The sequence below is a fragment of the Melopsittacus undulatus genome, chromosome 4, assembly GCF_012275295.1.
Source record: "Melopsittacus undulatus isolate bMelUnd1 chromosome 4, bMelUnd1.mat.Z, whole genome shotgun sequence".
Lineage (NCBI taxonomy): Eukaryota > Metazoa > Chordata > Aves > Psittaciformes > Psittaculidae > Melopsittacus > Melopsittacus undulatus.
In genome coordinates this window covers 18,988,024-19,005,656 of record NC_047530.1, presented here as the reverse complement: position 1 = coordinate 19,005,656, position 17,633 = coordinate 18,988,024, and the positions used below count along the sequence as shown (strand labels likewise).

The following is a 17,633-nucleotide window of genomic DNA, read 5'->3' as shown; positions in this document are numbered from 1 at the left end:
GGGCTTTCCCTTCTCCTTCCCTTGGTATCCCAGCACAGCTGTCTTCCTTCTGACTGCAGTCACAGGATTGAGGGAAAGGGGCGATGGGAATTCTGTCTGATCTCCCTTCCCCTCCACAGCTGCAGCATTAATGTTCTGTCTGCACCTGGTCCTCAATGAGTAACAACATACCATATTCAGGGGAAACAGAGTGCATGCTGGGTGATTTGAATTAGATGATAAAAACTTAATTCCATTAATGCATGTTATGCTACTGATTAAAGTAGAGTTTTAATTCCAAAGTTAATGATTTCTGTTAAAATATCTTCACGAAATTTCTCTGTGATTTATTTTTCCCTGAGAAAATTGCAAAATTACAGCTATCTGAATTCCTGTTAATATTTATTCCTTTGACTCAAAGGTGGCTGAAAGAGCGCTCTATTATTGGAATAATGAATACATCATGAGTTTGATAGAGGAGAATTCAAATGTTATACTTCCTATCATGTTTTCCAGCCTTTATAGGATTTCTAAAGAGCACTGGAATCCGTAAGTTTTTTGCCATTATACTTAATCTTACCATTTGATATGCCACTGATAAACTTGGGGAATGTCTGATGGAAAACATCAGAATAGTAGAGATCCAGATTCAAAGCTAGCATAAACAGGTGCAACTCTGTTAAAGCCAGAATAAATTAGTCTTTACTTGAGTTTATCTGAAAATGATTTTAATTATCTGGTATGTGTACAAAAATCAGTACCTTGTGAGATAAAAATAGACTTTGTCACAAGTTGGAAAAAAGAGAAATTAGATGTTAGGCTGTTATTGAAGACAAAGTGTTGCTCATCAAGCATTTCTCCTACACAGTTTTTTATAAACTGGTTTACATCTTAAGCCTGATTGTAACTTGTCTAGAAGAATGTTGCTTGGCATTATTAAAGCTTTGTAGGTGTATCATGGATGATAGTGACACCTCTGGTAGACCTCTGGTACTGGCATTTTTCTAAACATCTTATGAAACATATAGTCATTGAGCTGGGTTGTTTTTTTCTGAATTGATTTAAACACAGCTGGTTTCTGTTACGCACAATAATAGAGCAGCTGATCCGTATTGATATCCTCTTAATTTTGAATTTTTATTTTTAAATTGAATGACCTAGTAAAAAGTGTTTTAATGAAAAATACTATTATACTTAGATGCCATATATTCTATAGTTGAGAAGATTTTTGAAGTCAAGATGGTTACCATTTAATAAACCCAGTATTTTTAATGAGCTATGCTATGTTCAAGTCCCAGTTGCTTTAAGACCTTACTGTAAAGTATTTGTAAAATATTTCTTCTTTTCAAACATTACTCTTTTTGTTCTGTACCTCTTCAAACTCTCAAAAGTTGTGAGAATGAATGATGGATCTAATGCTACTGGAAAGTTTTAAATAATGCTGGTCACAAAAGGACACTTTTCATGGTATTACTGTATCACCATTCTCCAACCTGCCCGGGCTCCCGCCCAACCTTTCATACTGAGCACTGGGATGCTTCTGGTAAATGAGAATATTGCAGTTATCCGAGTTTACAGAGTTTTTCATACCTGCAGGAATTTTGTGCCTTTGACATACAAGTCAGGTTAAAATACATGTAAAATAAAGAAGGTGGTTCAAGAATTTTTATATTTGTAACATCATTTTTAAATGTAGGCAACAAAAATGAAAGTGTGTTGAAAGAAGTAAATGATATACAGGGTGCAAAGGAAATGGCACAGAATCTGCCTGCCTTATAGGTTAGTTCCAAAGGTTTCCAGCACCTGTAATTTTGATTCACTATCTCCTGGCTACTTCACCATCTTCTAAGCTGTTTCTTAAGCAGCTCCATGTCTGAATAGTAGTGGATCAGAACTAGGATCTTTTGATTGATAATCTATTCAAAATTCTTCAAAGGGTTTTTAGGTTTGTCTCTTTCCATTCACCCTTTTCAGTTGCTTCGTTGTTTTTTTATTGTCAGTTCTTCCAAGAAAGAAGTTTTGACCTCTAGATAATTAGATGATTGGCAGATCCATCTTAATTTGGAAATTCTAGTGTATTTTAGGTTAGTTATCCTGTCAAATGGTATAAAAGCATAAAATGTATCTACCTTTGTGGGACAGAATGCCTTTGAAGCCTTTGTGAAATTATGATTACACATCATTTCTTCTTGTGTAAACAGATCATACCTGTTATGTTTTATGTAATTAAGCAACTTGAATTCAAATAAGCAGCAGTGTACTGGCTCTTGGGTAGGGTCAGTAGCAACAATATGCAAAGTAGACAGAGGTTATCTAGAGACAGATATATAGAAATGATAGATGTATTTTTTATATATCTATGAAAAAATAATTTATATGTGTATTTATATGTAAACACATAGCTTTACACAGGTACTGCAAGGATCTGTGGGGCTTTTTTGAAGAATTTTTTTCAGTATCAATATCAAAATGGATTTGAAATATATGAGTACAAGGAAATCACACTTGAAATACAGCTTTCTTTTGCATAGACACACTGAATGTTCAGCTTCATAGAAAATCATAAGGAAATATTAATCATTCCCATTTCATGTTTAAATTCTATTCTTTCTGACAGCATTGATGATTTGAATCCCTGGAGATTAATTCAGAATTTTCCACAGGATGAGGGGAAGAGTCTGTAGTTATATGTAATAGCTTTCTGTTGTTACCTTTTACCCTAGAGTTTTGGGTTGCTCCATTGAAGAAGTCAGTAGAGACATGAAAGCTGATTCTCACCTTTAAGTATGTTAATCAAAAGTAGTTTCACTGAAATCAAAGAATTCACATTATCATACTTGCAAGAGCAGAATTGGTTGTGGCAATGCTGGTAAGAGAAGACACTTTTATCTCATATTTAATTTTATCTGAAACTAATAAACTCTTTTTTTTTCCTATTTTGATGTTCCACAGGGCTATTGTGGCTTTAGTCTACAATGTGTTGAAGGCATTTATGGAAATGAACAGCACCATGTTTGATGAGCTGACAGCCACTTACAAGTCAGATCGTCAGCGGTAACTTTTTAAAGTTTTTTTGTCAGCTGTGCATAAGGGCTGCTGTTTAGTTTTCCCCTCACACTCAGGTGCAATTGCATAGTCTCACACATAATAGACACGATGCCTCATTTTTCCCTTTGCATGCTCTTCAGCCTTCTCCTTGAAAGATGCAATATAATATCATATACAGGTTTTTCTTTACCCCATATGAAATACAGTATCCATTTGCATTGCTTGGGAATTGCATTCCTCATGGAGTTCCTTTTGACTCCACATTCCAGAAGGCTTGAGTGTATCAAGATCTTCAGTAGTAAAAGAAGAACAAGGGTTTAAAGCTAACACTTTGTTTACAGACTTTTAGAAAAGTTACGCTGAGGTTTGGAAACATGATGTGACATGGGACATCCTAAGATTTGATTTGCCAAACTACTGTCCATAGGCTAGATACGGTCTTAAAAGCAAAAAGGCATCTCTCAACCTGGGTCTCTCTATATTGGAGTCTTCTAACATGCAGGATCCATTAGATACACCAATCATATGTACATTAGTTCCACCCTAGTAAAATGCTTTTTGTCTTTTCTCCTGTTTTTCTTAATCTTCATTTTTCAATTAAAGAGCCATTAAAGTTTCAGCTTACACAAAGTGTCAGGTGAAAAAAATGAGGAAACTTGAGGAACTCTGAACAGTTTGCGATTTTATTTACGTTGTACCTTTTCTATGACTCGGGGTTCTCCCAAGCAAAACAAAGGGTACTGTATGTCATTTGAACTTGTTAGTTAGCAGTGTCTCTAAAGTCTTGGAAGCCATGTTTTTTTAATTGTGTGACTGGAATCACACTGTCCTTCTGTTCTGCTTCATTTTTGTAAGATGTGAAGTTTTATACACACACACACAAATCTACATTTAACAGGTTAGTTCATTAATACAGTATTTTAATTTTAGAGATGTAGATATATATTTAAGATGCCAGATCAGTTCCAGATAGGTGTGGATAAATAAGGCTTAATCCGTTAGTGCAGTTGAGACAATGCTGCACGGTTTTCTATCAGAAAAGGCAGAGAATCTTAGGACCAGTCATCTAATCTACCCGTTTACTAAGGGAGCTCGGTGACTTACATCAATTTGAGATTGCACTTTGCCCCATAAGGTGAGGAACTCTGCTCTTAACAGGACCAGACACTACTAATACGTATGTCCCGTGTCTGGATAATGAGTGAGCCTTACTGTCTGAACTGCACAAAGAATTTTCCTTGCACCTACTGATGTTGTAGCTCCTATCAAAGAGTTTTATTTACTACATAAGTTTTATTTACTACTTAGCATTTTAAAACATGTAAAGCCTTAATGTTTACAGAAAATCTTCAACATCTTAATAGAACTGCATTTCAAAAGGGTAACTTGGTATGACTTAAAGCTTGAGGAGAAATATGTTAGATATTAATGACTTTCATAGGTCAAATAGGTAAGTTGAATAAGGTGATCATTTTCTAACAGTCTTTTAGGTAGGCAGGCATATATTTCATAGTGCTTAGAAGATAAATTTTGGTAAGTAGCCTGAGAATGTTGGGCTATTTCACTTATTCCTATATTTAATTTGAAATACTTTTAGTGACAGTGGGCTTGTTTTTTTGTTTGTTTTTCTTTTGCCCTTTAACGTTCTTCAGGGATTTATCTGAAAGTGGATTGTATTTTTATATGTTTAAAATACACTTGGGAAACAAAAATCTCAAATAAATGAGCCAGATAGTGGCATTTTGACTGAATCAAGATGTGTAGGAGTGTTTCTAATCCACTGAAATATTTTTCAAGAATTCTGTAATGTGACTGAATTGTTCAGATTTCCATTTCTGAACTTACAAGGTGCTGTAGTAGAAATTGAAAGGATTTTGTACCTTACAATATCAAGGAGGTTTATTCAAAGTAAGCCATGTCAGAGACAGAAAGTTCAGAAAGTAAATAATGCAGGTAAAGTAAATGTTAGGTTAGTTGTTAAAATCAGTTGTTAAAGCAAATGCTACATAGATCTTGTAGGAATTTGTAAGGAAAAGGAATAAATCACTGAAAGGCACATCTTGTAGCTTGAACTTTTCCTTGGCTGCTACCTAAGTGATATGAAAGTCACCAGTCAATGTAAGTTAGAACAGTGATTCCAAAAGAATAAGGGAATGCTTGTTCTAGAAAGTGGCTGCTGTTTATAAGATTAAAAAATACCTTTCTTTAAAGTATCTTGAAAATAATTAAATGCTAGTCCTGAAATGTTAATTTTTGTAATTATGATATCTTTGTTCCATAATACATCAAATATTTTTAAATATTCCATAATAAAAGCCCATTTGTTTTTCTTCTGCATTACAAATTAGTGCCAGTGCATACTGTCACTTCAGTCAGCTTATGTTTTATATTCTTTTTGTACTGCCTTGTTCAGTGATACTTATGTAGGTAACAGAATTTTTTAAAAACTTAAAAACATGCTAGGAAAATTGCAGTTATGTTTAACAAAATCAGTGCTGCTAATTCATGTCAGCTATAGATGTTTTTAACATAAATATTCTACAGTATTCTCTCCTGCTAACTTTTTGTTTTATTTCATCTGTCAGTGAGAAGAAGAAAGAGAAGGAACGTGAAGAACTGTGGAAAAAACTGGAGGATTTGGAATTAAAGAGAGGTCTTAGACGTGATGGAATAATTCCAACTTAACAAAAAAAAAAAAACAAAACAGCATTATTAACCTGTGGAGTCACACATTTATGTAGTAGAAGATGGAGCAACAGTTTTCTGTATTGTGCAACTTTACAGTAGATTTCACATTTGTTTCATTATTACAACAGCACTGTATATACCTGTCTCTAAGTAAAGGAAAAAAATAAGGACTTTAATCCAAAGTTTGGACAGCAGATGGACTTCTCAGAACTTTACAAACATAGTCATTCTTTTAACCCTTCTTTAAAACCAGTCTTCAAAGATCTGTTGATGAAAATTGCGATGTCAAATTCCATTGTCAGGACCTGTTCCTTATTTATCGTTAGCAGAGAGTATAATACAACTTTCAAATGTGAACAATCTTAAAATTTAGCTTGTCTTTCTGCTAAACTGTTAAGTGTATTTATAGTAAAAGAGAAAAAAGACTGTCATTTCCTTATGAGTTTGTGTAACATCCTCCTTCTCTGGATAACTTTGCTGTAATTTGACTTTTTTGTTTCCTTTTGCACATCTTCATAAGTTGAATGTCCATTCAGATCAGGGCCATGAAAAACATAGGTCCTGAATAAAAGTTTTGTTTACTGATGTGAGCATTTTTTTCAGTACCAGGCTGTCTCTGGTGCTTCCTTAATTTGAACATTAGGAGTTAAAAAAACAAGTAGGTGATAAACATAGTAGGAAAGGGAGCTTTGGATTTGTGCACCAATTTATTGCAAATCCAAGTTAGTGTCCACAATCCTTTAAAAACAGGCAGTGGTAACACCCTGGACTTCAGTACCTAACCAGTATTAGTGATGTGGCATTGGACACGCGTACCGGAGTTGTTTTAGAAATACTAATTGCTAAATTATTACAGTATATTTTTATTGGACCATTTTGAAAGAATAAAGACAAATGCTGAACAGTGTGAGCATGAAATTAGTTTCCAGTGGTCATGAATCTAATTGGAAATTGAGTTGAGATAGCAGTTTGGACTGTTTGGAGTTGTTGCCTTACTTTTTAATATGTATTTATAAAGTGTTCCAGCAAAAGAGGATGTAGCCTCTAAGAAACATACTATAGTGTTTTTTGTGGTTCTAGTACTATTATTCATCACAGTACCAGCCCTATGGTTTTAGCTGGAAAGGATTCTGGATAATATACTTCTGCATTCTCATCTGGATGCTCATTCCTAACTACTGTATTTGTTACCAATACTGGTTCTACAAATGCTACTGAAAAAATTCTGGAAATCCTAATGTTCTGAGTATTAATAATAAAGATTAAAATGCTTTTATATCAAAGGTGCATTGTGACCAAATTGTTTAAAACTAAAGAAAAAAATACAAAAACAAAGAAGAGGGCTGTATTATAAGTATACATTATTGGCTATCTGCTTTGTATCTGAAAGTGGAATCTTACATCTTTGGTAGGTAAAATGCTGATAAGACTTATGTACAGTATATATTTAGCTAATGCAGTTGCATTATTATATACCGAAAGGTATGTGTTTCAGGATTTTTCTCCAGGATGCTTTTGAACTGTTATAGACATATGACAACAGTGAATTGATAATCCTAAACCATCAATCCAGCAGTATTTACAGTATAAAACTGAATTGGTGTTCTTGAGTCTTTGTGATAGTTGCAAACATGAATTTATGGCCTGTTGCCATTGATAGAAATACAGTATAAATACAAGCTTGTATATTTTTCTTCCTACCATTTAAATATACTGTAGGATTTGAAGTTTTCTTGTTTTCAGGCATGGAAAAGAGGTAAAAAAGAATTCCCTCCTAGACTACTGACTGTTTCAGGATTATCAGGTCACGGTTTGTATTCCCAGGTCTGCGCACACAAATGTTGTAAACTCAACAATTTTGTAAAAACTTGACACTGTTAATTCTGGAAGAAAAAAGTGGAACTAGTCATATGCAACACCAAACACAACATGGTTTAGTGGGATTAGTACAAGCTTCTTTTAAGAACATGGACTGGGACGCAATGTAAATTAGGCAGTTACTGTCATAGTTGAAACATTTTAAAGTGCCGAAACAAAGGTGCAAGCTGAAATACTGAAGATTAAATAAATTTATAACAAATCGTGTCCCTTAGCCCATTGATTTTGACAGTCTTTTATTTCTGTTACCAAAAAAAATGCTAGACAGTGTGATTTCTGTGTGAAATGCTCATGCTTTACAAGAGGTGTGGACCCAAACTCATGCTCAAAGACTAATGCTCAGTTGTGAAAAACTGAGATAGAATGGAGGAAAAAAGATTAATGTTTTCCATCTGGTGGAGTAGAACACAGCAGTGTGAAATTAGAAAAAGCACCTTGTCCTGTACTTAGAGTTTAGGTGAGTGTTGTTTGTTCATAACTATTTTTGGTGTTGACCTGACATTCTGATATTGATCATACGAAACTGATGAGAACCTGATGGGTTGCAATATTTCGTTACCTCTATTGTTACCTCTGATGTGGGGATGGTGGGAAGTACCTAAAGTTCATAGATGATTTGTCACTTCCAAGAAGGGACATTTCTTTAAAGTGAATGAGACGATGTGATATTAGTCACTTGAGTCTAAAAGGCTGATACAGCACTAGGTTGCACTGTATGATGTACATGATGAAGCACTTGCCATAATGATACGACCTCACCCCCGGGATCCACTGTTTGCCACAATCCAAATGCGATGTCCTGCCACTCTGCAATGCTCCCATCAATTGGAGTTGTAGGCAAAGAAGGTGGCAGTGTATGGGCCCAAGTGTGATCAGTGTTTCTATTATGTTTTCATTTGCTTCTTGAGTTCCAGAAGCTACCTTTATTTGTGTAAATGTTTTTATTAACTGCTCATACAGTGGTTGTTGGGTGGTCACTTGTGTCCTGTACCATATTGGTTTCAGGAGAAAGGATTGAAAGCTCTCTGGTAAAAGGAAAGAGCTGCATTTTCAATGCTAGGGCATTGCATCAGGTCATGGGGATATACCAATTGTAAAAGTAAAGTTCCTCTCTTATACTTTAAATTAAGCACACATTGCTTTCTTCGTGTTGCAAGTCTCCCTTATTGTTTTTCTTTCCTTGCTTATGAGTGGTTTTTGTGTCTCTTCCAAAGGTTGGAATGCTTTAAATGAAAGTATTCTAATGCTGTTGGAGTGTTCACTAGAAGGGTTACAGTAAATTTAATCTTGGTTTTGTTAGCATAAATAAAAGGATTTGATTTTTTTTTTTTTTTTTTTTTTATTCCTATTTCTGGAAAAAAAATTAGGGTGTTAGAGCCAAGAATTGCTTAAGTAAGAAATATAGCAGCTGTACTTATATTGTAAGTGCATTAAGTACAGCCTCAGACTCTCACTTTGTGGAAAGGAGAATACATTAGGAGTTCTAAAAACTTTATTTTTGAGGAGGCAGAAGTTTCTTCTCTCCTTCAAGTAAAACTGAATTAATTTGCTTTTATTTCTGTCTTGGAAAACAAAGATGGCCTATTCTCTTAACTGTGTTACAATACCATCCCAAAGCAGTCGCCCTAAAACAAGACAAAGGTGACAATGCTCAAGACTGAAGAATGTGTTTATTTAGATGTGGCTTTTTTATTTTGGCTCACCCTCTTCCTTTAGCAGCTCTGGAGTGATCTATGGGTTAGTTTTGCTAGTTGCTGTGTGAGCAGATTTTGTATAGCCCAGATTTTTGTTTTGAAGTCTGTGAAACAGTATTTTGAAACAGAACAGAACTAATTCTGATTGAAAACTTTTATCCAAGTGTTGCTTCCCACCCACAGAAGCAAACACTTTTTATCATGACCTCTCTGAATACAAGTTTTTGTTACTTGGATCGCTTACTGTAAATATGTTGTATTCATAACCTCATGTAATGATGAGGAGTTTTCAAATATAAATAGTACCAATACATTTCTTGTTGTTGTCCTATTTTTGATTCTGGTATAGTGAATGACCTGTCATGCTTTTTGTTCAAGGTTAGCATTAGATTCATAGATCTTAATATTTTAGCATTTCATTGTTTAAGCAGGAGAGGGCAGCAAAAGTTCATTTTTCCCCATAGGAATGCTCTGGTTGATTACTGGTTTTAAATTTAGATGTATTTAACTATTGGGGGGGGAGGGGGAATGAAGCCTTTTTTATATAAATTAAAAGGTGCATATGAAAATATATAGACTGGTTCAACCAGACTCTGAAAATGTCTTCTACTTTACATCGAAGTAGTAATAAAAGAAAAATAATCTCCACTGCTGGATAAAGTACAAGCAGGTCTTAAGTTCTTGGATTCAAATGTAATTCTTTGGAAATAGTTTACTTTCTCAAAAATGGTATCAAAGAAATTCAAACTCAGTGGTGCTCCCAGCTATAAATGTGTGATCTTCCTCTTCTGGACATGCTGAAGAGGCTCTGTACTGTGGGTGCATCTAAATAAAAGAAGCAATGAAGTGTTTTCCAGGTGCTTGGCTTTTTTTTCCACTTCCTCCTATCTAAACTTCCTGTATCTTTTCAGCAGTGACCTTCCAGTGATCAGATACCCATTCTGTATTGACTATAAGGACCGAGTTAAAAAAAAACAACAATCAAACAAGCAATTTCAGTTTCTGTCAGATTTACAAGAGCAAATACTCATTTCACAAAGTTGGGTGTTTTTTTTTTAAGGTCCTTTCATGATGAAGAGCATCCTCATACTGCACACAACCACACCTGTGAGGAAGGTAAAGGGCAGTGGATACAGAAGAGAGGATTTAGAGCCACACAGTGTTCTTCATAAACACTTTGGGCTTTACACTTCACAGCTGGTGAAGGAACTTGTTCTTTTATAGCATCATCCTGCTGTTTCAGTCCTGGAGCTACTCTGTCTTGCAGTTTGGAAGTGAAGAGAAAGGCTTAAGATGGTCATGTATGTGGAAAACACCCTCTGGAAGAACCATAGGTAGAGCCTGGTAAGGGTCAATGCTGGTTTAAAAATGCTTTTGCTAGAATTGCGGCAGATACGGATGCTGCAATAAAATTGGGGACAAGTTGTATTTAACATTTACCTCTCATTTTAAAATATTAGCTTCCTATGTGGATTATTCCAGTAGCCTAATTCTTAAAAATTCTTTCCATTTTGATTTTTTCCAAATTCGATTTAAAGCAGTTGCACATCTTGTGTGCCTTTGTTAGAAGAGCTCATTGTCACAAATCACTTCAAATACTTGTAAGACAATATTCAGATCACTCAACAACCTCACATCTCTCTAATTTCTTATTGCAAGGCAAGTATTTTCCAAAGAAGTTAAACTGAGAGCATGCAGTAAATGGGCCTTCAGGGTAGAATTTGTATTCAGTACTTGAAAGTTAGACAACAACCGTTAAAAGATTGGAATTAAAAAGTTACTTTTCTACTTTTGGTAATGATAATTGCTAATTTTTCATCGTCTTCTCATGAATGTTTTGGTTTCTCATATAATAGCAGTGCCTAGTTTTATCTTGCATTGTTTGGACTCCATAAGTCTGTGGCTTACAAAAGTAGTTTTGTGTGCAGGTAAAGGCTGTTGCCAAGACTGTGCTCAATTATTGCCTCAGTGTACAGTAAAGTAATAGCTTGGGTATTAAACTAGAAACTGATACAAGGTCTTGCATTATGAGTTTGGAGCTGTCTGTTGTTTTAAAGATTACATGCTGAAGCCAATCCCGAATTTGTTAGTAAATACCTTAAAGTGTATTGACTGTGGGTAGTGACTGCAGGCTTTTCTGGAAGTCTGCATCAGATGAAAAATTGTCATGCTGAAACTTGATCTCCTGCTATTTTTCTCTTTGTGTTACTCTCTCCCCCCTTTCGTTTTGTCTCTTCAGTACTTATCCCTATCCACCTCCACCCCCCCAAATCACTGAAGGTGTGAGAAGCTTGGGATCACTCAAGAAGGATGGAAAGCTTGTGATGCATTTAAAGAAATGTGTATTTTTGTGTTGCTGGACAGTCTTATACCTTTGATACACACTTGAAAATGACTGGAAATTTGTCTTGTGTTACCCCTGCATTTGGGAATGTCTTCCAAAAAGAGAATGAGAAGGGGATAAGGGATATTTTGTGTATCTTCTGAATCTTGTTTTTGAAATTCTTAGTTTATCACCACCTGGGACAAGCTTTTTCTTGTGTACAGAGCCTTGCACTTCACTGACAGAGAAAGCAGCAACCCAAGAGGCAGTATTTGTAGAGCATCTTGCTAGTAGAGCAGCACACTGAGGATACGTGATATGCCAACCTGGCAGCCCAAGCAGATTGAAGCTCAAGCGTAATTGCCCTGAGAGCAAGGAAGAAAAGACCATGCATTTGTAGAGGGATGTGTGGAGACATCCAGCAGCAAAAGGCAGGGGTTGCTTGTAAATCTTTTTCGAATTGAGCAGGCTCAAGTCAGTTTTGAATCTTCACCTTCTGGTGAAGCAGACATGGCTTAGCTGTGTAGGGAAATTCATTAAACAGCTCGATTTTTGAGTATCTTTTAATATTAATCCTGCAAAATGTACTGAGTAGGATCACAGCTTATGCTCATCACTATGTGATAACTCCCATGCTTTTCTAGGTGCTACTTCAACTATGTAGATAATGTGCATAAGTGGAAAATCACTCTGTGCTTAACCATCTCCAGCCATAATGGGTGTCTGCATTATATAGCCTTCTGCTTCAGGCAGCTGGGAGGCAGCAGACTAAAGTCTCCAGTTGACAGATCTCAGAGTAAACTGAAACTTGACAAAACACACTTGATTTCTGGAGCAAGGAAATGTGGAATTGAAAGAGTGGTATTTAGCTTATTAGTCCACAGATTATTTCACAAATGCACAGGGATGTTATTACAATTTGCTGGCCATGACACTCCTCAGGCAGTAATTGTCATGGTTAGTGATTATACACCACATTTCAAACATCAGTTCTGGCCAGACAAAAATTACACTCAGGAATACAAAGGGAAGAATATTTGCTACTGTATTGTGGTGCTTCACACTGCTGCCCCCCCTTCTCCCCATGCTGCTGAGAGATGTTGGCCTCCTGCACCAAGGTGCTGCAAACACAAGCCTGAAGGCTTGCAATTAACTGAATTCAGCAAAATCTCCTGTTTCATTTGGTTTAATTCCAAAATTGTCATAAGGGGGCAGGATTGGTGATGGTGGGCCAGTGGGGTGTTTTAACCTTATCCAAGCAGATGCTTTTCCATGCAGTTAGCTAAAGAACAGAGATTTATTGAGAGGTCCTGTGGAGCTGTGTTCTCACCTGACCTCACGATGTAACTGCTTTAGCAGAAACTGTTGAAGCTCTTTTTCAGTTTTATTTCCATAGTGACCTTCAGTCTATTAGATCCCCTTAAATCTTCCAACATGAATTATTAAAAGGCCCCTCCCCTGCTTCAAATCCCATTGCTATCTATTTGATTATTCAGTTTGTTGGTAAAGTACTTTGAAAATGTTGAAATCTGTAAATTTTCTCCAATATTTAGAAATGCCTCTGCCATAGATGCAACAGAACAGCTAAAGAAAGATACAGAAGCCAAGGGCTTTGATTTGACACTCTAATGTAAGATCAGACAGGGATCTTCCCCAGTCTGACCTATTTTTGTTTTTTCTTGCTGTAGAGCTAATTCTGCTGATGGTAAATTTGAGTATGTATAACACTGTAAGACAGAGAGGAAAAAGAAGCTGCTTTCAAGAGCTGTACTTCCAGAGAAGGTCTGCGTAAGTCCCCCTTCAGCGCTCCTGGTCCATGTAAGCACAACCTTCAGTGCTCATTCCTCAAGCTGCCCCCTCCGTGTGGAAATCAATGTGCAGTCATCCCCCAAAGCTCCTAAAGATGTAATATCTTAATGTAGGGGTATCTCTTACTGGTATCTGCAAAGACCAGATCCTCACAGGCCATGTAAACCTTCTTGATTCTCCTGCTAATACAGCTTAGGCTAAGCATATTGTTGCTGGTTTGTAGGTTTTTGTCAGAATTTGAGTGAGTAGAGGTGGCTGCTTGTCATGTGGCATTTTAGTCCATCAACTTTCAACTTTTTATACTTCTGTTTTCTGTGAATTTTCATCTGATTTTGTTGTTGTGAGCATGTGTTTGTAGCTTTCTGTGCAGTCCAAATGCACTTTAGTAATGAAGATCAAGCAGTTGTACAGCTTTGTAGGTACATCTTACAGGAGCCTGAGGCACTGGCTCCTCTGACACATGGTTGAACTTAACTGGGACAGAACTATGGAGAGGAGAACTGCCAGCAGTTTGGTGCTTGTGGTGGCATAATAACAAACAATTTATTTCCATAGGAAACCTTACCATGAAGGGATATTAGGCTTCTTGCCTGAATTATGAGCAATGTTGTTCCAACAGCAGCCCCCTGTTTTATATCAAGTGCTTCAAACTTGCCCAAATCAAGAAGGGGCCTTAGCAGTCATAGCATGCTATCTTGCAGCATGTATCAGGTAGGTATAGAGTCTATCCTTTGGTTTATGAATTCAGTGCCAAGGAAAAAGAAACCAACTAAATTAGATTGTTAAGACACACCACACCTCTTTTCTCCCCTATTAGTTAAGCATAATTTATGTCTCTGCTAAATCCACCCTCATTAAATTGCTTTCTCTTCTAAATTACCAAATGAATTTCAGATTGTTGGCAATGAAATGTATGCAGTATATAACTTAATGGAACAATATTCTACCTATTACTGGGATTTGACATCTAATAATTAAATGTAAATGCTTGGATTCATTGTCTAGAGAAGCAGAGCCTATAAATAAGCCATTTAATGTCATACTCTTTGTTTGCTTGGTTGTTTTTTTTTGGTTTGTGTTTTTTTGAGTTGGCTTTGATTAGTCACTGATACAGTATACTCTGATTTGGCTGCATCATTATTGCAGCAGGGAGAATGAAGCAAGAAGTACAGATCCTGCAGTAATAAATAACAACTCAATTTTCAATGCTTAAACTGTGGTTTCTGCGTAAGCTTGGTTTCATGGGATGGCTGACTGACCAGCCTCCATTCATTATGGTTGGATAGCTGCAAGGCAGAGCTATGATAAATGTTATATCCCAGTGCTTTATTGAACAGAACAGAAACAGAAAAATCAGATGAAAGGGAAGCATTTCCCTCACAGTATTTTTTCAATAGCCAGGATGTGCAAAATACAGGTAAAGCTTAGGGACAGTAATTTCAAGCTTGCTATGGAAATACTAGCAGTCAGTTAAAATTGTGTGAATTTACTTCCACATTGTCTGGTTTCCATCTGTTCTGCCTGACTTGGCAGTGGTTGGAGTCCCCAAAACACAGCTTTGAAATCTATTTTCCTTCACTGTATTCTTGAATTGTTTTCCCTGTGTTTGAATTCAGTCATTTCCATCCGTTATCCTCATCAGTTTGTTCATGCTAATACGTTTTCTGAGTAACATCTTACTGTCTGGAAACGTCTCTTTGCAGCTTTGGGCGGTTATCTTTTTGCCTTCAAAAAAAGAACTGGGCAGGTGATGAGAAAGGTTTCTTGCATTCCCATGCCAGTGGGATGGGAGTGTGAGTGATGCAGAAAGGACATACCTGCTCTCACACCCATGCAGAGCAGGTATGTCCTGGGGAGGAGGGCCATGGTGTAACCCTCACCCACTCCCCCTGGGCTCCCCAGTCCTTAGGTTTTCCATTCCACTCTTCCTTAAGCATCTCAGTGACTAGACACCTCCTCATCCCTTCTTGCCCCAGTCTGGCACGTGCCCTCTCTCATTCAGTTTTTCTTTTCTTCGTCTTACCAAAGATCATCTTTCATCCTGTCCTAAACTCTTACTTCTCTCTCAAGAGGCAACCCTTATTCCTTATTGCCAAATCCACTGCAGCTCAAAATGACATGCCTCTGATGCAGGAATCATGTAGGCTCTAGTTGTTTTGTTTGAGCAAACTCCTCCTGCCCTCCAGAGCTCATACCCTCTTTACCCACTGTTCTGTGGGATCCCTTGTCAGATCGAGTCATGCCTCTCACCTGTTTCTTCTAGAAGAAAGACGTCCTCTCCTCTGCTATGAGAGGATGTGAAAGACCTGGACATAGCAAGTCAGTAATGACCCCAAATCAATCAGGTGCTTAAAGCAGAGGAGATGAAGAAAAAAGATGTGTGTTAGTCTGGAACAGAGCTTGTCCCGCTGTAGAAGGGGATTCTGTTTTCATCTCAAAAATAAACCACATGGATTTCTACCATGGCTAAATTTAAAAAAAGAGAATATTTTATTATTTTTTTACCTTGGGTGCACTTACACTTCCTTGAATGATGGAAATCTTCCCTCTTCTAAGTTAAGAAACATGATGAGACAGTACAGCTTTTCACTAAACTGCATTGACTTAATTCTCTTCCTGCCACAGTCAATGTTGGAAGTCCTGTTGCTGTCACCAAAAGTAAAATAAAGATCTGTGAGGAGATGGGACAAATCTGTTGTGTCTATATGGGAAACGTCTCAGTACTAACAGGAGTGATGTGAACTCATTTGCTCTTCCTGCAGTAAACTTATCCTATTCGTATCATCTACTGTTCTGCGTATATTAGCTGGCTGACCTCTAGAAAGCTTTTGTAGATATAAGCTTCAGAAAGAATGTGTGATCCCCGTTTGCTTCCTGTCTCTCTTACAATGATGCACACATCAGCTCCAGAGAAAAACTGAATAAATTTATGCTGCATTATTTGTGACCAGAATGTGAGCATACAATTAAACACTGAGGCACATAGAGTAAAACCCCCCAGCCCCTTCACGTTAAGTAGAGACAGTTTTTCTAAGGCTGTCTAGACACAATGCCTGTGTACAAAAGAATTTGGTTAGGAACAGGGCAGCATCATCCAAAAGATGCTATTCTGCTCTTGGGGAAATTGAAAGGATTTTTTTTTTTTTTTTTATTTCAAGAGCAGAGAACAACCCTTTCCTGGTACAGTTGTCATTTCATGATCAGTGTTACTCAGATACTGCATTTTCTCCTCTGAGACTATCCATTATTATTACTTAACTAAAACATGCCATCCTGAGGAAAAAAAAAACCCACCTCTTTACCTAGTCTGATCTAAGGAAAAGTGGAAATTAATCAGTGCAACTTCACTTTCTTTGTCTGGAGAATAACAAAAGCATACAGGAGGGGTGTTCAGTACACACTGCAGTAAACATCGGTATGATGCTTAGAAGTGAATTATGTACTGTTTTGGCACCCTGTAATGGAAGTGGACTAATGTTTTGTAAACCATGGAAGAAGGTAGCTTGCATGAAGTGCACTGCTCTGACCCATGCATGCAGAGAAGAATGGATGCTGAGGAAAAATGTGGGATTTATAACCCAAACACATCTCAAAAAAAAGTGAAGTTTTATAATTCAGAGTGCTACAATGAGGTGCAAACAAAAACCAGACAAAAACATTTATCTCCCTGTAGGGATGAGCAGATACTTAAGAAATTTGGGAAACGAGTAATGTTTGAACATGTCAAATATGTCTACATCCAGGAAAATGCTTTACTCCTATTGCCCTGGAGCAGTGGAGCTTCAGCACAGTGCACAGCAGGGTTTTCTGAACCAGGAGAAACTCAGCAGAGCAGAGACCTGCCAGGAGCCTGTAGCTCCTAGACCAGGAGCAATGGCAGCCAAGCTCCCCCCTCACATAAAAAAGGAGCCCCTGGGGAACACCAGTGACCAGAAGTGCTGCTGACAGGGCAGGCAGATGGGGCATGGTACAGCAGTTTGTGCAGCAGGGTCTGCAGGAAGTGCACTGAAGCCCTGCCAGTTCAACCAGGGGTCACTGGTATCCACCAGTCAGAAAGCCGTGGCCTCTCCAAGCTCTGCACCACCCATGACTGATGCAGCTCCCCAAATGTGGCAGCAGTGAGCACAGGTTTGGGAGTTGTGCCCAGGTAAAACAGCTCCTCCACAAAGCTCTGGCAGGTGGTCAGTAGAATGAGGAGTATCAGGGTCATGGTT

The 17,633-nt window shown here is 37.3% G+C and overlaps 1 protein-coding gene across 6 annotated transcripts in view; it reads left to right on the top strand.

The window, feature by feature from the left end:
- The window catches only part of PPP2R5E (protein phosphatase 2 regulatory subunit B'epsilon), a 71,968-nt gene extending 64,919 nt beyond the window's left edge, over positions 1–7,049 (top strand). For all 6 annotated transcript variants that reach the window (XM_034061407.1, XM_034061406.1, XM_031049293.2 and 3 more), the window contains 3 exons: positions 401–528; positions 2,932–3,033; positions 5,613–7,049. In XM_034061407.1, the coding sequence (XP_033917298.1) occupies positions 401–528; positions 2,932–3,033; positions 5,613–5,712 (330 nt within the window). In that variant the 3' untranslated portion in view covers positions 5,713–7,049. The remainder of the gene's footprint in view (positions 1–400; positions 529–2,931; positions 3,034–5,612) is intronic.
- The last annotated feature ends 10,584 nt before the right edge of the window (positions 7,050–17,633 follow it).